A 27668-nucleotide genomic window follows, 5' to 3' on the forward strand; every position below is an offset into this window, starting at 1 on the left:
AGGTTTGCTATCCTATAACAATAGTCCATAATCTGGACTTTATTTAACTTAATATATATAATAAATTACCCATTCTTGTCCGCGGTTCTGAGTGTGTTGTGCCCCCATATTTGCGTCCATCGGACTCGCGATACAAGCTTAGTTAGTGCTTAGTAATGTTGTCAATTTATAAAGGTCAACGCAGGGTAACTTCACATACGTTTGACTGTACTTTAGTAAAACAATGGAATAACAATTGTAAGTTTTTTTGTTCAGACTTTATTAGTTTAGACCACTTACTGAAATGAAATATTATGTAATGATGTATAATTATTTTTACGCTAATCTCGGACTTCGCGACGTCACGGTCGCGAGTTTAACCTGTAAGGAATTACGATTGTAACAAACTAATTGGTAATAATTATAAAAAACTCAGCTATTGTATTACCTTACTGTTCGATTGTTTGGTATTTGAACCACTTCCCGTCACTTTTGATATGACGATTGCCAAAAGCGAACAATTTGTAACTGGCCAGTGCCAAAAATTTAATGTCTACTGAGGGGACAGTTCATTGAAAATGACCAATAAATCTATCTAAAATCTCGTATATAATTAATCCATACTAATATTAGGTATATATGCGAAAGTCTGTCTATCTGTCTGTCTGTTCCGCTTTCACGGCTAAAACGCTGGACCAATTTTGATGAAATATGGCATGCATGTTTAACGAACCCATTCAAACATAGGCTACTTTTTTTAATTACTATAAAGGGGGGTTAAAATTTATAAGAAAATCGTCTGTTCCGCTTTCACAGATAAATTCACGAGGGCGAAGCCGCGGGCAACCGCGGGAACTATCCCGGTTAGGCGTGGGTTTGATTCCCGTTCGATTATAGACATTTTTATTTTATTAGATTATTTTCAAAACGTCCATATTTGTTTTACTCTGCCCTCTCTAGCGAGGTCGGGTTTCGTTTGTAACCGATTTGTTAATTGAATTGAGTAAACTTCGTCTTTCATGTGTTACTGTGATTTCTTAACCATGATATTTGATATAGCATTAACTAAGGTAATATGAACCGAAATGATGGTTTTATAATTAATTTATTCATCGATTATGGAACAGTTATCTGTTTATTTTATTAAATACCCAAATGCAGTATTTTAGTATAAGCAGAAATACAAAAAATTAATTCTATTAGTCAAAGGGCAAAATCGTTCTATCTCTCTCTCATCTCCTCATGTTCCGGGTTGTGTGTGACGCCGCGGAGCTCGAGTCATCTTAAAAACTAATCTAACAATTTTGAAGATCGGCTGTGATTTTACAACTGTAAAACTGTCCTCCCACCTGACCAGTCAACCAGCTTTGGGAATGCCGGTCCTTCAGCTGCCTAGGCTGTGTCCCTTAGTCGTACGACATCCAAGATAGTACATGGAGTGATCCTATTCTAGGGCGGAACGACACGCTACGAAATAAGGCAAAGAGCAAAATTTCGGCCATATGTCAAATATCTGTTAAGATACTTCACCTGGTCAACCATTGTCTCCTGGGCTACCGCCAGACTAGTGATTGGCTGCATATCGTACATCTGTTTGGCAATACCCCGATATCTCAGCAAGTTCCCCGTCACGATTGATCAGTCACTAACTAGGCACATTACTGTTGGCGCAGTTCCACAGTCTCACGAGATTTTAAGCATTTTCGTGACTAGTCTGCAAAATTACAATGTGATATCAAACTTTTTTGTAACTGCAGTCGTATCACCTAAGTTGAAACTTATGTTTAGTTTTCGGAACTTTTCTCAATGTACGGTATTAATGAATATTTAAAATGAGACTAATCTGATCCAATCAATGTTTTCAACAATAGATTAGCTTGTTTCCTAGGTCCGGCCGGGTCACCACGGCTGCGTAGAGTTAGCTGTGACGAACTTATTTGACATTTCAACTGAGGGCCAGTTGAATTTTTCTTGCAAATACTTAGACATAAAAAAACGTTTATTTGTATAGCGACACTTATTGATCTTATGCTTGCTTCTTAAAAGCATTCTCTGACAACCTTAAGGAGAAAAGGAAAATAATAGCGATTGTTATTTAGTTTCTCACTATCAGTAGTATTCCGTGTAACATTGGACACGAGCAACGTTATGCAATGTTTCAATATTATCGAATAGATGGCATCTATGTCGTCGAATTTGCATGGACGCTTGTTGACCCACCCTATTTGTTTAGGTTCTGTCCACAAACTGACATAGCTTGAGTGCTTTCTCGTGTATTAACCTTTATTTCAACAACGTGTTGATGTTTTTGATTATTGAAACCCATATCTGTATCTCCGGTTATGCTGACTATAAATATATTATTATCGAGATAAATCAAAATAATTGAACTCTCTCTTTCTCGAGCGATTTTTTCGTTGTTTCCGTAGCCGTTAAGCGTCGGAGCCCAGCGCCCTGAGATCATTTAGTTCTCGTTTCATTTTCTTACGGGGATTTTTTTTCATCGTCTCATTAATACTACTTCAAATCATATATTTTTTACCTCCGATGATCTCCGTAGGCATCATTCCCACGATCGGGTGGAGATAGTGAAGCCAAATATTTACGGAACTGATAAACGAATTAACAGACTAGCGAGGAGTATTTCTGAAGATATTGTGATGAAAATCTTTTACTTTGCACGAATATACTTAAATTATGTAAATCTATATCTGCTCAGCCCAAAAGCAATCTGTTTCATTGAATTAGATTATTGTCTACACTTATGCAAAATTGATTCACGCCACACCCACACAAAAGTTAGTAGGACTTTTACTTTCCTTAAAAAAACGATTAATATTAGGTTCGATGTGACTGACCTTTCTTACGCCACCACTATGTAGGCTTTTATTGCTTAATAATAAATGGTACGAATTTATGAAACAATTCGAGCCAGTAGGCGATCTAATTGATACAGCTGCCCCATGTTTAATCTAAACATGACACGGTCATAAATTAGAATTTCTACAGTTCATTTAGGTACAATGACAACTGTCGATTACGCTAAGCACGTTTATTTGTTTTTATAAACTACAATTGCCAATTCGTTTATGCAATTTTTTCTTTGCACTGTGCCTTTGGTCAGAATTTCAATATTCTCTTAAATTGCATCTGATAGTGACACGTGTCTATACTTACCCCATTAAAATGTTCCTTTAGTACCGTGATAAGCCAATTTATCCTAACACGTTCAAAGCGAGTGCGTGCAGAAATGCCACCCGGCCGGAAATTTTGTACATGATTGTTATTGCCATGAGGTCGGGTCCGAGCCCTCTAGAGTGAAGGGCCTATTTGACACGACATCTAAAACTATACGTTGACCCAAATTTGAATGAAATTCAGCTAACAATCACGAATTCAAACCGCAATATATATCATTGATCCTATCACGCCGATCTGCACCACAACCTCATAACTAGTAAATGCTCTCATTGAACAGTGACATACACTATGATCCGATCTACAGAACGTAAACTCTGACCCCAGAAAATGCCAAGCGTGGCGACCAACAGTCTGCGTGAGAACTCGGAGTAATTGAAACATGTTTCACCTCCAAGGCTCTTTCGAGCAATCCCTGCGGTGCGGCGACGAAATATCGCCAAACGGAAATAAGACTCTCGCTGCTTTAGCTAAAATACATAAACATTGCACGGGGAAAGCACATGCTAATGGATGTATTGACCATAAACACAGTCCTCTCGTCAAATCTGATTCCAATACCAGCCTTCAATCGAGACGATCATTTCGAGGAGACTGTATAATAGAAATCAAAGAGTCAGATAAGAATCAATTTCAGAAAAACCCAGATGGCGCATATACAAAAAGCTTCAGTAACAGCACCAGCTCTTACGAAGGCCACAGCGATACCGATTCTGAGAATATGCCGAAAACTCGACTCGATCAAAATAAATCGGTCGATCCCTGCGAGCGCTTGTTTGCTCAAAATACAAAAGCTTCCTTGATGAAAACAGCTCGTATGAGATACGCCGACGATAGCGTTATCTCGATGATTCAAGATGAAATTGACGGTGACAAAAGTAAACAAAACTTTAATAGAACACCTCTGAGGTCCAGCTATAGAGAAAGGAAATCTAATGTCGTAACAATTGATGAAGTTAAATCTGATGGTTCCAATAACGACGAAGATTTAGCCAATGCTGTTCTTTTTAATGAAAAAAGGAAAACTGTAACGCCAATCAAAACTGGACTTCAAAGAAAAGGATCTAATGGAAGTTCTGTTGTAAACGGAAAGACTAATGGAACAAAACCTCCATGGAGAGGTACATGCAAAAACGGGATTCCGCCAGAACCCTTCGTGCGCACTCCATCTTTGAGAGGTAGCATTAGGAAGAAGAAAAATGATGGTGTACCATGGCGAAGGCTATATGAGCTGTCACTATGGCGCAGATATGGAGTAAGCTTTGCTACTGTTGGAGCGGACGTGGAAAGAGCACTTCTTAGACCATGGAGTGAATTGTCCACTACACAGCATCCGCCGCAGTTTATGGTAAGTTACCAACGTTTTTATTTCTTATTGCCTCGACAACGCTAGCTAAGTTGCTCGTTCTTTTTATTACTATGCTTTTTATTGTTTTTTTATTATGTTTTATAAGTTTAATTATTTGAGTTTTTTTTGAGCCGTACTTGGCTTAGCTGATTACACCTTCGTTGTACATGTATTCCGTTTCGTCATACAATACACTTAGCTCAAAGACGAATTCTATGAACTTTCATCCTGAGTTGCTCTGTAGTCATAGTTTACCCGCCCCGGGCTTCCATTGATATCTTATTTGGCACTTGATTACGGGAACAACAACGGTGCAAACCTCACGATCTGCCTTATACAGCAGAGGCGGTCACGCGTTACCACTTTCTGTAATAGAGGCGTTTACTAAATGTGTGTTATTGCTAGAGATATGGCCACTTTATCTTATCTCTGCCGCAATGCCTTTGTTTATTCATGGTGTCTCGTTGTCTCAAAAATATGAGATAAGTGGATTTCCTCATTTGGTCCTTTAAAGTTTAAAATAAATATTAGATACGTTTTAAGATCTTCATTTATTTACCTTTTGCGTCTCTGGCGTTGTAGTATTTTTGTTTATTAATATTTTCTTTTATATAATATTATACAAGTATTAAAAAGAAAAGAATATTTTACGCCATTATGTCCGATATATTTGATCTTTGTTCTCCAAGGTCTTACTGTGAACCAGAGCACTTTCCTTAAACACCAGATGCCCTGAGGAGAAGTTGAGACTGTCTTAACTGTATGTAACTGCTTATATTACTATTGATCCATATGTGAATCGTAGCCAAAGGCAGCGGGCACAACCTCTGTACCGTGGGATATTGTGCTTTATTTTGCAGTGATGTCTGGTAGAGTATTATTTTCAATCCGTAAAACCTGTGTATTGATACATTTTGACATCATAACTCGTTTAACTTTCATGAAGTTTGGCTTTTTCACTCATTGCAAATTGTTTATTATATAAAAAGAGGCCTTGAGATAAAAGTCGTCTATAACTTAGTACAAGATAATTTTGACACATTAAACATTACTTTTCAAAAAATTACAATAACGCCGCCAGGATTTTATTTTGCTATCATCAATCTATGATTTTCTGGTAAACTTTTTTTGAAATATAAGGAAGCCAGCATCACTTTCGACCCAGGTCACGATGCCTGGAGGTGTTGTTTCGGTGTTGCCATGTGTGGTAACCGGTAAGTGGTTACCGTCGGATAAAGATGGCCGCCGACGGCGGGGGCGGTCATGTCGTGATATATTGATTTGTTGTAATTGAATTGTAAAATGGTATTGTAGCTTAAAAAAGAAGCTGAGTAGTTATTCCTTTGTATATGTAATATAGACGTTAAATCAGACAGAGCAGATAACTTATTGTCGATAATGTACAGACTGCGTCAATTAATTACTTAATAAAATTGATTTGTGATAATTGTAGCATTTTGTATTGGAAATAGAATTTGGAAAGAGTTGGAAAGACATTGCCAAACAGTGGAAGGTTATACTTTTGAAATAAGGACTTCAAAATTAGGATTTCTAAAAAAAATTACGAAGTTTCCTTTTTCCGTCTTTAAAATTCAAAGTACAATGTTCACAACACACCTTGGTACGTTAGCATTAGCCTACAAACAAGTAAATCTGAATAACAATAGCTCACAACATCAGTAAATCCACGATCATCTTGACAAGCTTGCGTAATCAGACCTTAGCAATTATTTATATTCTGTGCCTTGCCGGCTGCAACGCGTCGCATGCAAATTGTTCGCGGATCACGAATGCCTTTATCAGCTACGATGTTGGTGATAATTGTATATTATACTGATTTAAATGTAGATATGTAAGTATCAGTCAGAGCGTAACATTGTTAAGCGCAAATGTAATGAACTTTAAATAAAGGGTTTTAAAAAAATGGAAGGAGTCTTTTATCCACCATTGGGACTTTTGGCGGCTCTATTTGATTAGACGACCTTAATGAGGCCAACGACAAGGTGATTGACTGGTTAAATCAATATAATTGTACTGCTATTACGACTCAAAAAGGGGAGAATCGAGGTAAAAGTACAACAGACGCCCAGAAATGCGGGAAGCGTTCATGCTAATAATTGCGTCCTCATTCTCAAAGAAATTGCCGTGGCATATCGGAGCCGGTTGTGATGTTACATAACATGGCTATCAGGACGAATTGTTAGACAGACACACACTGAGCCAACTCGTTTTACTACGATTTTGTAAGAACCCGTTTGATTAAACGACTGTACATTCCAATGGCAAATTCTTGATGCAAATTCTATGCATCCATTTGTGACTTATTTCTGATTTCTGGTTAGTTTTCCACGTTTTATGGTTCAGGTGGTATAAGATTAACCTGTAAATACCATGTTCGTCGGTCTGCTAACAAATATGAGGAAATTTGATGTGCAATTGACGTAACTACCTATAATACGTGGAGGCTCTACATCTGCCATGGTCTCCAGAAACAATGGGTGTTGCAATCAAATTCACCGCTAATCTCGCGTATAATTTGTCTCCTACAACCGATTGTATTGAGTAACAGAATTTACATTTTTGCATAAGTGTGACATTGCTTGCTCTTGCGCAAAGGTTACTTAAATATAGAAAGACATTTTGTTCGAGATCCCTTAAAGAAGGTCGGGTTAGTCTAGCTGGACAATGCAATTGATAAAATTTCGAAAACTTTCACCTTCGATCTTTAGGTTTGATCAATAATCAACCTAAAATATTTTTTAAATAACAAATATCGTCTACATTTCTTCTTCAAGATCTATAAATAAACATCGCGAAGATTACTTTAAATATTACCTTTTGCATTGTCAGTTTAACAAATAAAAATTGACGTCTTTTGGACAAAATTCTTTATGCAAATTCGCTCAGAGAACTTCCCATTCAGAAATTAGAATAAAAGGGATTGTAAACAGAAGGCAAGGACATAACTCGTCTCCTACACAGATTGAGTAATTGATCACTGGTAATAGTGACTAATGTATGTATGAACTTGAACCCACAAATAATGACTGAAGTAGAAGAACTGCGCATATGATCATCGATGGAAGTAACTTTACTACAGCCAAAGTATATGTGTGACGTGTGACTGAGAGAGGAAAAATAGTAATACGCTTAGAAGATAAGGAACTTTCCCTATCTTATCTATGTGTTTGAAATTCTATGAGCAGACATGCTCGTGGTGTCCCAATTTGTCCCACCGTTAGTGGTGCTTCTACTAATCTTAAATACTAAGGTAGAAACTACTAAACATTTTTTATCGAACGAAAATAAAATACTTGCAAAAGTTTTACAAGAAAGATTATTGAAGATAATTAGTCGGTTCCTTTCATAAATATATGATTTTATAATGGCTTCCGCGGCGCCTGTGTGTTTCCATTATTGCTGTTTCGTCCATCTCGGCCTGTCGTCTGATGGCGTGATAACGAGTAGTTAACAGTCGCCTAATGGGAGGAAAGTGTTTAAATCTGTGTTAATTATACCACCGGACTTAATAATAATTTGTATTGAGGCGTTTCTATTTGAGTAAAAGTTAAATTTATCGTTAGACATTAACAAGTGTTTACAACTGTATCATAAATCGAATCTTAACTAATTACTGCACAATTTAACATTAAGCCTAATTGTTTCCCTCTCGTGAGCTAGGAATATGCTCTCATGATGACGAAACTGGCTACCATATAATTACTAACGTATTTGTTAATTGCAGTTGACATAACTGCATCGAATTGTTAATATTACTATTGTTTCGTTTGCCTTTCCGTGCATATTTTCGTGTATGCATTGATTACAAAATAGCCAACACTTTTTGTTTTGTTTTATTCTAGTTGTAAGAACTTACTCGTACTAAGAACACTATTAGTTAAAAGTGATTCAATGTCGCTGAAGATGCTATCATTATCATCTTCTTTAGGTGGGCAAGTTCACAAAGAGACACATAGCCAGTTTTCCATGGTATTATGTATGTAATGTAATATACAGTGGTAATTTGTTGGATGGTGAGTTGGTGGCTAATGATATCAATTTGGTCTCTGTAATAAAATAAAAACTTGGAAATACTAATTGCATATATCTATATGCAAATGGTGGGTTGGTTGGAGATAATTTATTATTTTTATAAATTACAATATTTTATATAATATTACTGAGTATTAATGAATTTATGTCTTTGTTACAGGTAAGAATCGATGCAAACTCCAATTGACTGGTAAAGTTTTCGTGATTATATTAACAGCTGTTATATTTTGTGTAGGCCCAATGTTTTAGTTCATTTCACAAACATTTATCATAATCAAAGACGTCCTTTTATCCAGTGATTTTAGGTCGAGTCCCGAGGTCCAACCGTTATTACTCCCTGGTTTTTAATTGTCAATCCTTTTATAACCTACTATACTAAAGTTTAAAATTAATGCTGTTCAAATGTAACCTTCATTTGTAGATACATTTCCAATGAAGATAAAGTTGTCAGGAAGACAGATTTGTTAGGATGATGTATCGTAGATGAACATTTCATCACTGCTGCATTACTTAAGTTATATTGTGTAGACACCCTCATAATAATGTCATTCTTAATTAATCTTTCTCTTCTTGTACTTTACTCCTCTGGTACTTCACGAGTCTTATTTAAATCCTTTTCAACGTGTGTTTTTGCACTCGTAGCAGCGTATCATTGCTTCGTTGGAATGCAGGAATCCGGGGCCAACAGGATGAAGATCTGAAGATGGCCAGGCGCCTGTTATGATTGCGTTTACGATAGAACTACCGATATACACACCCTGTATATTGCTACGATTTTATCACGCTAGAGTGCAATACTAGAATGAGATGTAAACACCATTGATTTAGTAAGTACTTCGTCGGAGTACCTACTAATTCCATGGTAAACACAACAAGATATTTTGACATTGACATTTACAAGTCCGATGTAACTATTACAACTTATATTCAAATATCTTATTCGAGTTTGATATGCTTCACTTATTGATGTTAAAAATTGACTTAAAACTAAGCGAAGACGTTGTCATCAACGGTTTATATACAGCAGCTAGTGCTGCCAACTGCGTCAAGGTTTGCATAATAAGATTTTGTATAGATTTTTTCATATATGTATTTTCCGACAGCGAATAAACCTTTGCTTCCTCCGCGTTCTCATGCATCGTAATTTGCATCTCTGTTATGTCAATTGCGTTTAGCATTTATTAATTTTCCAACTATTTACAGCTACAGGGTTCTAAATAGATACATGATAATTCTACGGCTATGTTGGTCGTAGATATTGTAATTACTGTTTGTAATTTGTGTGTCATCTTTTGTGCGTTAATTTTACGACTGTACTCGTATATATTATCATACAACAATGAAATGATTAGTTAAATTCTTTATCAGTTTATTGCCCTTATAAAGATTTTAAGATAAGTGTATGTCTCATCTATCTTTAGCATTAGTAAATATTACGATCCTAAAACACTCCTGGACGTGAAACAACCCTGGTGTTGCAGGGATTGTTAGGCTGTGGTGACCACTTACCGGGCCGCTGTTTGCCTACTTGATAGTATATACAAATATTTAGTTTGTACTAAAGATTGATGAATAGTGGTGAAATTTAACGAGTTAAAGTGAATTAGGTTGAAAACATGGACGAGGCTTTTATGCCTAATGGCTGAAACGCACAATATTCACTATTATCACAGAATGAGTAAAAGTAGATACTACATGCATTGCGATCAATGAAATCGAAACATGAAAAGAAATCCGAAAGCGAATTCCATGAATGGTGTACGAGTACGAGTGCCCACTCTCCTGGAAAGCGCGTCTGTTTTACCAATCGGCTGTCACTCTCAATTACTTTTCATGCTTCAGAGACACATGTTTTGATATTTGTCTCAACATTTTGTATTTTTTTTTTTAAATTAGACATACACTTCTGTAATTGTATGTTCTACTACACTCGGCAGTGCTTAAAAATCTCAAAAAGTCTCAGTGACGAGATGCCGGTCTGGTTTGTACATAGTTGAATCTTGACGGCTAATCACACATACTATTTGTTTAGTCTCTGTTTTAACAGCTGTAGCTGTCATATTTTTGGAGTAAAAATAATAATTCTTAATTTTTAGTAAAAATAGACATTCAAGATTTAAGAGTTTTTGATTGACGTGTGTAATTCCTTACTAGTTATGACATATTTTGCGGTTACTATTACGTTTAATTAGGGGCAAGGTTGCAGCAAGATAATCGTATACATTTTGCCACTGTTTGCAAAGTTTCTTGGCCACGACGATGGTCGATACGTGACTCTAATAATGTTGTGCAGCACGTTTTCTAGTTACTGTATGATTATATTTATTAGTTTGAGGAAATATCTGTATTTTTTTGTTATTTTTATTCAACAGTTACAGTTGATCATTTGGACTGAAATTATTATCTGTGTATAACCTTAAAAAGCATTTTTACATTATCATCGTGCAATAACGTGTATACTATATGACATTATCCAATTATTTACAAACCAAATCATAATTAAATTGGTATTTCGTACAAACAAATCTGTTTCCTATTGCATCCTCGTTTATTGACCCCGGGATTGCACTCCACTAGGTTTATTAATATTACGATTTCGATAACCACATCACAGGCTAGCGAGAGTACAGAAATCGTTTTATGAAAAACTGAAAGACACAAGCTTCTTTTTCTTGTATCCTTAAAAATTTGGCGAAATGCTTTATTAATTTTTCTGTACGGAATATATGTAACAAAACTTTAAGAAACAAACTATTCCATTTTAGTTCTTTAAGTTCAGGAGTTTACTCTGCGTTGAAGTGCCAATTAGTCATACAATGGTCCACCATTTTTCTTTTTTTCACGTAAAAAAGAATTTCGGTTACTAAAAAATTTAAAAACAGAATCATTTTATCGTAGATAAGTAAGTTATTCAGACCTCTATTTCTCATTTTGTCGATTTTCACGTCGTATGCTTATTGCAGTACAAATATTTAACGCCTTATTTCTGTACTGTCCATGTTTTTGAACTGTATTGCATAGTTCTATATCTATATCAGTAATATTAGTATGACGATAGTCAGTTCGACTGTTTATTTTCAACCACTTACATCAATATGTGGGATATTATCGTTATGTAAAATGTTTAAAGTTATTTTTGTATGTTTTATATTTTTGTATAATGGAGATTTCTTACCTTACTTTCAGATTTCTAAAGCTATATTAGTTCTGCCACTGCTGGGCAAAGCTCTCATTAGTCTATTCTATTTGTTCAATGTCATCTGTTAACTAGTGGAATATTTCAGTTTCATCGAAGTTATAATTGTAGCTCACATCAATACACTGCTATACAGACCTCCCATTTTTTTCGCGCCATTTCCTACGATCCCGTGCTAATCTCATCCATATCCATCGCTTTCCCATGACCTAAACAATCCTGACCAGCGGGCTGGTGGTTTACCATCCGATTCCTGTTCCTGTCTCAGCCACTTCGTCACTGCTTTGATCCAGCTCTCGGACAATATTTTTTTGCGTTTTTAATTTATTCTATTATATTTCTTCTATTACGCGTATTATTATCCGAATAGGTTACTTGTATTGCAACGTTTGCGTACCAAGTCGTTTATATTCCCTTGTTTCGCTACCAACAATATTGTCAAGATAACATACAATAAACAGTTTTGATAAATACGCTAAACTGAGAAGTTATTGTACAAGAATTCTCACGCAGAGACATACTGTCGATTCGATTGTAACAATGAGCAATTCAAATTGATAATAATAAACAAGTAATAGAGGTGTTATTTGTGGATTATGAAACATTTGTATTATCTAAAGTTACGTAAAATTTTGCAGACTTATATGATGAATTGGCTGGCACTGAGCCCGGGGCTTCGCTCTCGTGGGAATTTCGGAATAAAAAGTACCCTATGTGTTATTCCATATTTTCTATCCATGTACCAAATTTCATAATAATCGGACTCGTAGATAATGCGCGAAGAGGTAAAAAACAAACAAATTTAATTCAGAATTTATAAGTTGGGATAAAGAAAGCAGATTTAATTTATGAAAACAATGTTTTAAACAATTTTTATTCTTTTTAATACATTTATAGAAATGGAACGTCTTCCATACACCGGCCTGCGCAGATTGTAAAAGAAAATCAAGAGAACCGTTTCTCTTGATTTTCTTTTACACTGAAGATTCTTCTCATAGGCTAGTAACCTAATCACTAATAGATCTCAATCCTAACAATAAATCCGCTATACACCTAAAAGTGGCCTTCAAATTTTGCGTAAGTCTTGACTCTGTCTAGCCCGTAAAGATTAACGATACTGCATCTGAAAAGGTACAGGTCTGCATTTCCTGCAATCTACTAATCACTGTGTGGCATTGTGACTTGACGACAACCACACCGCAATTTGATTGGTTGACTGCCTCTCACTGCAAAATGATTCGATAATAATTAGAGAATGGCTTTTTTATAGCCTGTATTTTGTGTCCCACTGCTGGGCAAAGGCCTTCCCAAATCTTTTCTATCATATCCAAAGGCTTTTATATCCGGAGAAAATTTTTCAGTAGCCGAATTTAGTTATCGTGCCACCGAAGGCGGCTATTATCTCCTATTATATCTCACATGTAGAAATCGATTGTCCAAGTTGCAAGGCCTAATTTAGAACGTGTGGGTGGATAAGTATCACTTTCGGTGGATGAGTCATGATGACCTTTGATTTGGTAGTAAGAATATCAGCATGAGTGCGAACTTATATGTGACAACGTATAGTGCTAGTAATTTGTAGCTTTCGAGAAATAACTAAGTAATATATAAAATTTGACATTATGTTCATGTGAAGGTTTATTATTTTTTTTTGTATAAAATTATCAAACAATTATATCACAAATTATCAAAATTCTAGCTAATGGTATTCTGAAGAACCGTCTAAGCTGTATTACAGTAAAGTTAATTTCACAAAGGAGAAAATCAAACGAAAACTAAAGACGAAAGAAAATGAAAGCAAAGAGTTTGTTCTGATTATGCGTGGACTTACTGTCGTGCACGCCATGTTTGGATCGAAACCATCTCGTATAATTTCTAAGGCCTGCATAAAAATACAATTTACAACCTCTGGCTATCCGGTCCTAAAACATATCTTTATGCGCATCTTCGACTGGATTCGTGTATTTTGTATGCAACCTTTGTTGGCCGATTTAAAACTTTTCCTGACTATTCCATAAAGATAACTTTCATTCTTTTTGGGAGTAAAAAAAATATATTAAAGATTTGTCACGTATCTGTGTTTCCGGACTACGGCACCATAGATGGAATATCCGATGTGCTCTGCGCATCACAATAGAAGCCATATTTACTTTATTAACTTGAAGTTTAGAATTAATTAGTGTCAGGGAATAAGGAGACTTGACGACGAATGATGAAGGTACAGTTAGCGATAAAGTTTCAACGTGGCCTTCAATCAAAGTAAGAAAGGTTTCATCTAATAAAAATATTTCACCATAGTATTTTAGTGGTCTAAGTCCCACATGCCGCTTTACTATCCGTCGGGGCCGGAAAGCGAAGTGGTATGCAAAGGTCAGACTAAAAAAGGACTCGCTGGCAATAGAAGTGTTTTCGAAGCATGATTGATTAATTAATTGATTGATCAATTTAATTCACTTTACGATATTGCTAATAATAGAATGGTCAACTCGACGAAGAAGAAGAAGCACTATATTAAACTTTTGGAAATCATCTTAATTATTGTCTATTTTCAAATTAATTGGTATGCCTTTGTGATTGTCGAAAACGTATCGTTGAACTTGCAGATATTACACGAAAAATTAATATCATTACCATGAATCAAAATACGAGTAGTCGTGTACTGCTGACGACGAGGTATTTATTTTACGTTCTTGAGATCAGGGCACAAAAATATATACTGCAGTCCTCAGATAACTATTTATATACGTTTGGTTCTAAATACGGCGGTCTATGGCACGTTGGAGCTTCCTGCTCATTAGTATTCTAGCAAAGACACAATGCTAGTGAGGATTATGTGAGGTGTGTCAGTGTTTAATGATTCAAGAATTCAATGGAAGGGCCTGCGGGTCAACAAAATTAGTTAACTCGTCGTATTAAACTGATGGTATTCATAAGATTTTGTAATGATTCCTATGATACTATTTTATACTATTCGTGGTCTTTATTTGGACTCGAAATTCACGCGAAATAACTATGTCTAAAATTTAGACAATATTCCGATATGTGCTGATATTCAAATAAATGATGCATATTTATTAAATTATAACTAAGATATCCTGTTACGTTTGAATTATAGTTATAAGTAAATTCATAACCAACATAACGCAGAAGAATTCAAGAATTGAATTCTATCTAAAGTTGGCACAGTTTAATAGCGAAACATGATCAATGGTCCCAATAAAACATTCAAATATAATGTTTGATTAATAGTGCCCACCTGAATGAATTTACCTGCCATGCGATTGACAAATGAATGATACAAACAGCGCAGTCTTTTTGATGAATGACCCGCTGTTACGTCCACGTCTCGTCTAGTAGTTGTACAACATTGATAGTAGGCTTTATTGTTATTGTACCAAGAGTCATCCGTTGTTTTTGGTTTTAGATGTGTAGCGCGTGCGTTCATGACTCATCTTCTTCTATGAATGAATGGAATAAAATTGAATGTTATGCAGGGAGTAAATTGTAATATGATGTAGATGTCACGACAGATAATATTGCAGTGTGATTTGTGATATTTTCAATGGTATTATAAGACGAGAATGTATTTGACATTTGATTTTTAATCTGTAACATTTTAATACTTACATCATCATTAAAGGTTCACACTATTATCTTATATCTTCATTACTTCTTCCTTTGACTCTTTAACAGATTTCCCGTTCAAGGTGGATTTCTTTCAGTTCTTTGTTTTTGTTTGCAATATTTATAATTAAATTACCTCTTTTCTTCTATACTCGAATTAAAACACCTCGAATAATCAGAACTTGAACTTGTTGCTCATAAATCGTAGGTTTCCGTCCGATCCAGTGGTTTCTAGTTCTTGCTATTGCCTAGTAAGATTGGAGAAAATCTATAATTATACCTCCCATATGGTTAAGTATATTGAACGTAGGAAAACCGGTCAAGTGCGTGGACAGGCACTTGACATATTCGTATCGTGTCATTTGTTATTATACTTGTATTTACGATACCCATTTATATATCTTTAATTGAATTTAATTGCATGGATAAGGTATATAAACCTCTCCCTAAGATTTCTTTAAGATCCATTTTCCATTCAACCTGCAGAATCTAGAGTCTAGCATTTTACCATTGTTTTGCTAACGGCCTGTATACTTTTTCTATGAAATGCTATAGTGTGATGAAAAATAAAGATACTTTAAAATTTATGAGCTTATAAATTTAGAGCTGTGATTTCTCGAGAGCCAGTTTGACGAGGAATAAACTATAAATCAGCTACTTACAGTTTATGATCAATGGTTACCGTATGGCGGGGTTTCTGAGTATATACTGTTGTAAGTTATCGATTGCTTTACTTTGTTGGTGGTCGTGTTTTCATTGAAGACAAAATTTTTCTTGTCAGAAATGTGAGTTAGGGTAATCTTTTTCTTACCTTTAGTGTTATTTCATATTTTTCATGCCTTTCGCTTCTTTATTTTCTTATTCTCCCCGTACGATAAGCCTTGTGCCTTTTTCATTAGACTATTTGACTTATAGCACTTAATATTTAATGATGCCCAGTCCATCTGATCAGTAAGATCAGTTGATCTTCCACGTAGACTGTGCATTATTAAGAATCATCATTATTTAGCCTTTTCTGTCACACTCTCTTAAAACTTCGTAGATCCTTGGAAACTTCATCTTTGAACCTTCAAACCAGCATCGTCTACATCATTGTAATCATCTTCATCGGGTAAATACCGCTATTTAGTGGAGTTCTGCTACTCATGGAAATTTTGGGAAAGTTTTAAGCAGAAACCTACAGTGATGAACAGTTATACTCACTAACGTTCAAACGTCCCGTTGGTTTTGTAAGTTATCGTAACTGTAACTCCAGCGAAACAATTTAAAGGGATGGGCTTAATTGCTTAAACGACATCGAAACACCACTTAGCTGGCGTGACGATGATTGTCCAGCACAAAGTATGGTGTGTACAGGCATTGTTACACTAGCAGTTGTATTATCATGCTTCTGCAAATACACGTGTCCGATCAATTGGTATTAATATTATGCCACCGGTCAAAATCATATTTTTGTAGGAAACTATGTAATATGTAAGCAATGACGTTTGGCTTTTAAAGAGACTTGACAAAATAAATATGTACCAGAATTTAATACATAAATTCCCACTCTAACTCTAGACCGTCTTTATTTTTGTTCTAGGACGACGCCTTGTGATTATCTGGGAAAGTATTTGTGACCAGTTGAGTGCAATTATGGCATTGGCTCGATTCGATTAAACTGCAAGAAAAATCCGTGTCTGAAAATAGACGGAATCTATCGTCTCCCATATCAAAAAATAACCAGTCAAATGAGAGTTGGACTCGCGCACTAAAGGTTCTGTAAAATTAACTTGTTTGTCATTTTCTTACAAAACTTCCGAAAATCTTTATTTGCATTATACGACCATATTTCTGCAATATTTCACGGTGCTAAGTCATCGGCAAGTACGTTTTTACGTAGGTTAATTCCCTTGTGAATGTAAATGTGAAATTATAAATTAAACTGATTTTGTATCTTGATTTCTTTCGGTACTTTGTTACATTTGTAGCTTAGCTTTTAGAAAATTCTATACTGAAATTATACCTTTTGTTACGCAACTGCGAGCGGCTATTTATCTGTCATTCATCAATTTTGTGAATAGAATCTGGTATGGGAATTCAAAAACTATTATTCTAATTTCACGACCTAGTGCTAACAATGTCTTGATATGGAATATATTTTATAATAAATACGCTATTATAGTTACTAGTGCTATTAACACATTTAGAGAGATCGTAAATACTGGTGACGTTGCATCACAATATTTATTACTTATAGAAATCCACACAATTCATGATTTTAATCACACATTATAAATGCTAAACATATTTCATTTATACTGTTATATGTATGTTTGTAATTTTGCCAAGGATGATATACCCGAATTTGAGTAGAAAATGTAAGAAAGCTGACTTTAGTCTCTAACTTTTTATAATACCGGGAAATCGCTCAAATGAAAAAGAGTTATAATAAGTATGTAAACATTTCATTACACGAATCTGGATATCTTTTTCAAAAATCTAACAGTTATGTTACTGTGAATTGTGATTAAGATTTCCATTACCATTTAGACGTTCATAATAGATATCGTGTATCACGGTGATAAAATAAAGTTTTATATTTTTTTCCTCATTCTACACTATCGTCCTTATACGTAAGAGAATCAACTCACCTATCGACCCATATAAGCCATAATGATAGCAATATAGACTCCTATAGACATGTCCCTGACCTTAAACAGCAAAGCGATTAAGGTAAATCATAACCACATGGTGAAAGAGACTACAGCGTATGTTATTACTGGCAGTCACGTCTAATAAAGTATATTTACAAGAGTTCTAATTGCAATTGGAATAAGGTTCAAACTGTTGACATGACATGGCAAAACAGCGTCAATGAATAAATTGACAGGCGCACCGATCAAAGGTACACATTTGATACGAAGAAAGATAAATTACAGGCTTTGCCAGATGACCCTTATGGAGATAATTAAAAAGCATGAAAAATATAAAGATGCGCTTGAGCATGTTTTAGGAGCGCTACTTAATAATTTACTTTGGGTTTGATAACTATATAAAATGTACTGCGCTGCATTCTGTATGCAATATCTATTTAAACAAGAGTAATCGTCGTATGGCGTACCTTTGATCTAGTACAATTATTCTATCTAAAAACGCAGCATAAAAATACAAAATTAGTTTATGTTCACATTTTGAAAATTAGGTATGTATGCGTTTAGTATCTATCTATTTTGATTAAAACTGTAATAATTGAAGTTCAATGGTATCATCACGTCTTTTTCTTAGTACACACCAATGCCTCTTTTTTCTATTTCTCTTCCGCGCTGCTGAATGAAATTTCCATATAATAGTGCGCTTGTACTTAGGAGATTTTGTAAGTTTCATATTTACACTGTTATTTTGTATACAAGAGTTAATAATAACATTCAAATGCTGGTCATACGAACAGCGGCATGTCGTTATTTCTACATTGGGATCTTGGACACAGCCTACATCCTGCTGGGCAATTGGCGTAACTAGGACATCGGCTTCCTAAAAGGTTTTGTTATGTCCCATTCGATGGTAGAGACAAGACAGACCTGGACTTTTATGGACCATTGGCCGTTGGTTATGCTCGCACAGTACATACCAACTTTTATAATGTAGAAGCTATAGCTTCCCTTCTTGCCCTTTTTGGCCAAAGTCGTATAAGATGTAGCTGTCATAAAAGATTATGCAAAATTCATATTGCATATGGAGGTTCGGTGAATTAAAATAAAGAAACAAAAACACACGGACGATATATAAGTAGGAATAACAAAATAAATTGTTTCTAATTTATCTAAATCCAATTAACAACGTTTTAAATCATAGGTAGTCGTTGGAAATAGGTCGGCAAGTCGTCAGAACAGATTGAGATCCGGTTTTGACCATGAGATATGGTAACAGCTCGATAAGATTGGGCATTGTCAGGACTAATACTAAATTAGGCATTCGGACAAATCCTTGTGTTTCACAATGCCTTTACTGGGTAATACTTACCTGCTTGCTTATTTTGTTCGCGCAGAATATTGTGTTTTTCATTTGTTTATTGATGTGGTTTCTTTCTATAAATCTAGACGAAGTTAAAATATCGTCATCATCTTAAAATTATTTTCTCCTGTCTTCAAACGTAAACCCTTCAAAATCAAAATCTAATAATTTATTCAGAAATTAGGTCTTCACGGGCAATTTTTCGCGTTATATTCTAAATTAAATTATATTTACCAAAGCTATAAACTAATAACATTTCGCAACGACCATTGCTGAGAAGAAATGCCTTAATTAAATCGACGAAATATATATCTGCCAATTTGAAGTTAAATAGATCGTAAAGCCTGTTTCAACCTATCGAACAGACGAAAATTTAAAATACAAATTTAAAAATTGTTTCACAAATTTTAGATTGCCTGGTAGTTTATCTTTCAGATTACAATGTGATATTCTATAAGAAAGTGGTGAAACAGGCCCTTAGAATAGTCCTGAACAAACTAGTTTGTTCAGTAGAATGCGAAACATATACTAAATGCTTAGCGTTATTGTTACAATGCAAATCATATCCCATGGTATTTCGCACAATTTACCGTCGCTGCTGTACTGTGGTAATGATCGGACTGAATTTCTAAACCCCGCTTAGATTTAGACATTTAGGCAGACATGTCAATAGTAGATCACGACATAGACCGTCGTCAAGCAAATACCTCTAAGAGTATCATATTCTTTGAAATTAGAGTCGAAAGAAAAATTACTATCGCATCATTATGATCTAATTATGATTACGGATAACAGTACTGTAAAGTTTACACTTGAATTCAAGATTGTGTTTTAGACGATATATGAATAGTTTTTGACCCTTTTGGAAAGCCAAGTATTTTACGGAGCCCTACACTAAATCAAAACTTGGTTAAAGTGACACACTTTGGCATATAAGAAATTTATTTACAGCAAGACTTTAAAGAACACAGATACTAATAAATAAAAACTTGTAAATTAAAAATCCAACAGTTGCGATGGAACTATCTTAGAACAGATCAAAATAGAAATATCACGATGAACCTTAACCTAGTGGAGTTACTGGAGGTCAAGCCACGTCCACAATACTCGCTAATAGGCCCTGCAAATGATGGAATATGCATCTAGCATATGGTGGTAACAAGTAACGGAACACGATTCTAGTTCGTAATATGCATGCTCTGCTCGCTAAACCTCATGTACATGTACATACCTTGGTTTAGTTTTAGTGCAGTAACAATAGGGGACCGGACGTGTATTGAAAATTGACAAAAATTATGTTATACAAAATGATCATAACATTTACAACTAATAACTGCAATCAAAACCGATTTAAAATGCAAATAATGCTGCATTATTACACTATTTATTTTGTTTTGCTATTTATTTAGCCTGCTAACAGGCTGTATTTGTGCTTGTCTCAATTTATATTGCCTTTAATTAGACAGCAGTGTCCCTCAGATTAAATTGAAATTTATTTAATGACTTAATGATTTTTGATACAAATTGCTTAATTAATCCCACGTTTTCCTGTTATTTTTGTATACGTATAATCAGTAATTTAGATTTTTTATTATTCAATAATTTAACGAAAAAATTAACTGCTTTCATAAAGTTGTTTTTTTTTTTTGCATAGTTATGTTTCTTGATTATTAAAAAAAAATATCTTGTGTCAGCATTTATTTGTTTTATTTTTCTGTGTTTGTTATTAAAATTGTTAACAGTCACGAAAAATCCACCATAGTTCATTAACCTCGCGTAGGCGTATCTTACAATCTAAAACGGTGCGTCGTTAAGTTTTATAAGGCCCTATTTTTAAAATTATCTTTACGCAAACACCGCCTATAGGTCGCAGGGACTACAGAGACACCTGCACTAAATGCAAGTCGGCGCACTAGGGTTGGCTCTTTGGGGTATTGCAAGATTTACAGTCTGCTCCTGTTATTCATAAAAAAGTTAAAGCGTACTTTAACCTAAAGCTTTGTATCTTTCTGTCGATTATTCTGCCTGTTATATTATAAAGTGCGACAGTGCTATTAGTATTATTTAATTTCATTTACATAGGTACCCTCATTTAAAGGAAATATTAGTTTATCTGTAAAAGATTCAAAGTGGTGTGTAAAAAAAGTCGCCACATAGTTTATAGAAGTCGTCCGCCACGTCTGTCTATTTTGACCGTAAATCTCGTAATTTCACGTTGAGATAAAGACATAATTATTGTAAATTATAATAATTTCATAATTTATCTGTTTGTATCCAGCCACAGATGTAGTAAAAATAGAGACGACTAATACGCGTTCAAAAATTTCTCATATGAACATATAAATGGACATAACTGAAGTTACGTTATAAAAAATTCTAATGCCCGCTAAAAGTTTTAAGTTTTAAGGAAACTATAAATATGATAAATCTTTTAGCTTACTCTGTTTAATTTTACACATAATATTAAAGTTACAGTGGGCTACAGTTTACTGTTACAAAATAATTTATATAAATAGGTGCAACCCGAACTCAAAAATTTTATGTACAAAAAAGAATTACATAAATGATTTTTTTTTTCAAATTTTAATAATAAACATCAAAATCAGACTTTGTAATCTGATGAGTAGGAAATAGGGACAACTTCCCAAAATTTCGCATATACTGTATGGCTAATAGCGTAGCCCTAGTAAGATGAAATGCTGTCTATTCGAGTCTGAAACGACAGAACCCTTCATCTACGAACGATTCGCCGACAGAATAGAGGAGACATTATGTCGGCGAATCGTTCGTAGATGAAGGGTTCTGTCGTTCAAACGCCTGAGGTCGCAACATTCTGTCGACGAAACATCCGTAGACGAAGCAATTCTCGGAGAACCGTTTCAGACTCGTCTATTCCATGCAACCATTAACTCTATGTTGGTAACCCTACAGCGCGTATCAGCGTGGGCGGCAGTACAAGCAGCACACATCGTTTTGTAACTGCACCGTGGTTTCGGAGGCTAAATATAACTCAGCTTGCAATGTAACACTACGGTTTAATGCCGCAAACAATGCTAATGGGTAACCATTTGGCTTATTAGGGATTACAGTTTGAGAGCCACGTGTTTCATGTTTCTCAGCAACATAGAATAGATTCACTTTATCTTTCAAGTTTTCCAAATTGGAAACGCCAGATATTCAGATTAAGCGCGATTGTGGCGTGTGGTTCCGCCCTAGAATCCTCTCGGGTCGTACGAGTCATTTGTAATTGATATTGTTTATTATATGTGTTTGTTATTAGATGTAGTTTCGTTAATATATCCCATTATATATATCCCATTTTCCGTTCAAACTTTGTGGCGAATCCAATACGTGCGCTTTGGAATTCAGCAGTACACTTAGATTTAAGCATGGACCAAACATTTTAATTAAATTTTTTATTTCAATAAGTAATTAATAAAGAAGTTTGAATGTGCATTTGTGTGATTTATGCCTATATATTTATTTGGCTAACGGCGTGTGACGTGTAGTTCCGCCTTAGAATAGGACCACTCCATATTCTTCCGTGGATGTCGTACGAGGCGACTAAGGGACACAGTCTAGGCAGCTGATAGGCAACAACAACAATAGCATTCCAAACTGGAGGGTTGACGGCGGCTGTAAAAACACAGCCGAATCTTCCGAATTTTAAGGGTTTTTTTTTTCAATTGTCATCCATGTAGAGATGAAATTTATTTAGTTAAGGACTATACCAGTAAAGGAACGACCTGGGCAAAAACAAAAGGTCTTAACATGTTAACCCTTACTTGTGGGTTGTCAATTGCCTTTGGCGGTCGAGCAGTGCAGTTAATTGTCTTAATGTTCACATAAAGCTACGACGGACTCGGTTCCTATCCGATGTGTTCCAATTAGTGACTAGATGTCGATCCTAATTGAAGTTAAGCAAGAAGAAGGAAGAAGAGGAAGACTTTCCAGAATTTTCATAATTTCTTACTTTATAGATTGTCAAATTAAACTTAGTTTCGTGGACATACTTTTAATCAATAGTTGTATTATATTAGATGTGAGTTTTATATTCATACATACATATATATCCAATTATATACCTGCCGATTAGATAATGATTAACTTTTACAATCTGCGCGGGAAGAGACGCAGCTTCTTTTCTTTCGCTCCCAGACTAGCATACAAGCTGAAGGTTTATTTATATACTCGTGGCCCGTCCCGGCTTCGCTCGGGTAAAACCATAATAAATATACTTACACCTAAACCTTCCTCTAGAAACATGTATCTATAAAAACCCGCATTAAAATCCGTTGCGTAGTTATAAAGAACTAATAGCGACAAACAGACAGCGGGAAGTGACTTTGTTTTATACTATGTACCTAGTGATTCATATCGAGGTTTAGATGAGAGGCAAAGACATGGTGTCATCAGGAACACACTCTCTGTGACCGTCCGTGTGTCACGATTTATGCCACACAGAAGCGGAGCGTCAGACTTCGATCGTTGGGGCTTCACAGGCGGCCTTATAAGGAGAGTAGCGGTCGCTGTAATTTTGTTGGGAACCACTGGCTTGGCAGTTTTTAATGTTAGGCGATATATGTATTTACTTAGCTCTGGTAAAAACATAATAAGTTATACGTACAGTCAACAGCACATGAAGTTACCATGCATAAACTTCTATGGCGCGGTAATAGCGGCGAGTTTGCAATGAATTTGTTTTGGCTGATTCTCACTGCTTTATAACAGTATTTAAAATTTCATCACTTTTGTAAATGGTACCTACATAAAGGATTATAGAAGGAAAAATCATACATATTATTTTAATTGTGAATGATCAAGTGAAATGTAAAATATGTATATATTTTTGTTTCCTCAACAATATCTCCGATAGACAACATTTTGAGCATTTTTTAAAGAACATTCCATAGAAAAAGGGAAATCTTTACTTGCGTACATTCAACCGCGCGTCAAGTTGTCTGCATAGACTTCTATGCTGTGGTAATAGATGCGAATTCGCAATGATTTCGAATAGATTGATGTGCTGCTTAGCGTACACAATGTATTTCGATACAAAGTTTTATGGTGACACTGGCACTGTTTATGCTTTCCTGGTATTGGTTATTATCATTTATATTCGACGCCGAAATGTACTTATCTTGTTTTATGCTACCGTCCGTTGTTGAAATTTATAATTTAAAATTAAATCAGAATATTATACAAGTTTGTTGAGAACTGCAGCTTTTTCATCTACATACGAAAATTTGGCCAAAATATTTATATTTTGGCCAAATTTTCGATTGAAATTTTCAATATTTCGATTGAAATTTTCAATATTTCCGTATCCCTTGCGGGGTAGACAAAGTCGAGAGTAGTAGCGAAACTGGACGGCCGTATTTAGCTGTGTGGCAATATCAACATCAACTTATTAAAATTAGACCAATCTAATCAAACAGATCGGACGACTATTAGTAGGAGACCGTATCGACTTTACTTATTTATTACCACTACACAATTGCAATTTGCTGTGCATTTTAATATAGGATAATAAGATAGAAACGGTACAATTATTGATTTGCCGTATCTGATAGGCTTTGTTAAGTTTGATTATTGTAATAGGCGTGTGATTACTGTTATGATAAATATTGATTTGAGTAAATACTTATTTAACTGCGTATATCTATTAATTTTCTTTATTCGGTGTGTGACATAATCTGTAAAAATATATTTTTAATTTTCACTAAGAAATAAAAACAATAAAGCTATCATTTCTCGCACGGCCCGATCTGACGCGATCCTAAATTGTTGTTCATTTGTTTTTTATTATCTCCAAGACCGAAGGGTAATAAAAATATGAGGTGTTGCTAGTGTGCAGAGAGTTGCCTTAATGTAGCTGACGTTTCAACAACCTTGTAATCGCCCTGGTCGAAACTAGACTGAATTTGCGATGTGACTTGTGGTGGTTGTGTTGATGATGGTATGGTGGTGTGAGTGGAGTGTTAGCAGCGCCCTGATTTATTTTCATCACTTTCTTGACAAACTGTATTTAGTTTTTGACTGTTTTGTCATGTTAGGATAACTGATACGCCACGACATCTTTAAAAAAATTAAATACAGAAGTAGGGGCAAGATAAAGTAACTCAATTGCATCATCCAAATCTGCTCATAAAATTGTTTATTTACTAAACTTTATTGTTCGTAAATCATACTTGTAACCATTGAAGAAACAAAAAAAATTGTGCTGTGCAAAAAATCATTGTAAAGTACTTAGAACAATGTAATGAAAATTAGTGCAGCGAATAAATAAATAACGTTAAGAATATTTGTTTGTGGCGTTACCAAATTGTAAAGATTTTAGCAAATAAATTGTGCCATTATGCTTAGGGAATCATAACTCATAATCCTATCATTATCAAGAATTACATAGTTTACGCGAACTAGGTAATTGTAACGTAGGTATCGTTTAAGTGCATGCGTTTATAGCTTCCTGCTCCTCATGTCTGTTTTGTGGGCGAAAATGTTAGGGCTGCTAAATATAAAAATATTTGTTGTATGTATATAACATAATTAAGTTATTTAGCATGAGAACGTTTAGTATCTGTAACTTAAGTCACAAGATAGTTGTCCCGAGGATGCGAGAATCCATAAACCAATCCACTAATCGAGTTTTTGTCGGGTAAAATCTCATTCCCCCGTATGTTTCCATTTCATCCCAAAAACTGCCAACAAATGTTTTAATAGTTTTCGTACATTGTAAATAATAATTTAAAAAAACATATCTTTAGTTACTTTAATGCAGCTAACAGATTTATAATGAAAAGTATAATCAACTATTGAATTTAACGATAGTGGTAAAACTCATTTGATAAGACATGTGGAAAATAGAAAACTACTTACTCTTATAAGATATCTTCATTTCATAATAGAATCGTGGCGCTACTGTCGGTGCAAACAACGATTTGGCCTATGTGTTATTGATAGTTCCTGAATTGTCACGCGCAGACTTATCTGGCGCGCACTCTTAAGCTCTTACCTACAGGCAGGGCCTATTTCAGATAAACTTTGACGGTAATCTGACAAGTGACAGCCCTGAATGGCTGAACACGTCAGGCGTGCAACACGCGCGTAGGCTTGAAATTCGCGATTGTCGTGTGAATGATTTATTTATTCGCTTCGTATAGCAAACACTGATTTATCTGACTCAGTCACTTGTATTTGCATAGATTTCTGATGATATAAATCACATTTGGCATTAATATAATGTTGGCGCTGTGTAGATGTATGGAATGGATGTTAGGTCACGATTCCCCTATTTCGATGCAGAACTATCTATCTTCAATTCATTTATTCGAAGTGTGGCAGCAACATTGTTACGAATTCGATAAGAATGTCTTAATAGTAATGAAAAAGCCAAGAAACATTATAATATAACCTGAGGGCGAAGTGCGGTTTGGCATTTTCCTTCTCACTATCGAATCAATTCGAGGTGAGACTCAACGAACCAATCACATTGCTGTGTGGTTGTCGTTACGTCACAATGGCGCACTTTGATTGGTAAGCTGCATCTCACTTCAAATCGACTCTAGGGCGAGATATAAATAGCCGCACTACGCACATAGAGAGATATTTCCACAAATAAAAACCACTTCACACGGTCGTAGGTTCCACTGAAAAGACTAAGTGTTCGCTAAACGGCACTAATAAACCGTATTAGTTAGTTTCCCCGCACGACATGCCGCGTCACTAGCCCGTGTAATATACCAAATTACTGACATTGCCTGCGGTTATTCTGTCTTCATTGTTCTGAGAAATTTATCACATATAGGCGACTTGAATAAGATCTTACACCAATGCCAGCCACCAATAACACACTCGAAAAGAAGAAGGAAGAGATCAATATATATACTGAGTATATATACTGAGTAATTTTGAAGCGTTGTTAGTAAGATCCATTCTACGACAAATTCCGAAGTAGACAGTCTACGTACGAATAAGCAATACTTGTTGCACATGCACATAAGGTAGTAGGTTAGATTAGGCTCTTTATTATACTGTGACATAAGATTGTGAAATTTTGTCAATCTTAATGAAAGTTATTTCTGTGAAATTCGCTAATGCTATATTACTAGAAACATAAAACATTTTATGTTTCATTAGTGAAAGGTAGCTTTTCCACATATTTATGATCGGCGACTCTCGCAGTCGTTTGAGGGAATAAGGTGGAAATCCGATCGTGACTGCAAACTGCAACTACAAGTAACATCTTTAACTAAGATAGCTTTTATTGCGATATTC

At 35.1% G+C, this 27668-nt stretch overlaps 1 protein-coding gene across 4 annotated transcripts in view; it reads left to right on the top strand.

Moving 5' to 3' along the window:
- Nucleotides 1–27668, top strand: part of Mhcl (Myosin heavy chain-like) — a 178232-nt gene that overhangs the window by 43972 nt on the left and 106592 nt on the right. For 2 of the 4 annotated variants that reach the window (XM_053761588.1, XM_053761587.2), the window contains exon 2: nt 3458–4525. The exons of the other annotated variants lie outside the window; for them this stretch is intronic. In XM_053761588.1, the coding sequence (XP_053617563.1) occupies nt 3560–4525 (966 nt within the window). In that variant the 5' untranslated portion in view covers nt 3458–3559. The remainder of the gene's footprint in view (nt 1–3457; nt 4526–27668) is intronic. 4 annotated transcript variants of the gene reach the window in all.

Source organism: Plodia interpunctella, chromosome 21 (genome assembly GCF_027563975.2).
Source record: "Plodia interpunctella isolate USDA-ARS_2022_Savannah chromosome 21, ilPloInte3.2, whole genome shotgun sequence".
Lineage (NCBI taxonomy): Eukaryota > Metazoa > Arthropoda > Insecta > Lepidoptera > Pyralidae > Plodia > Plodia interpunctella.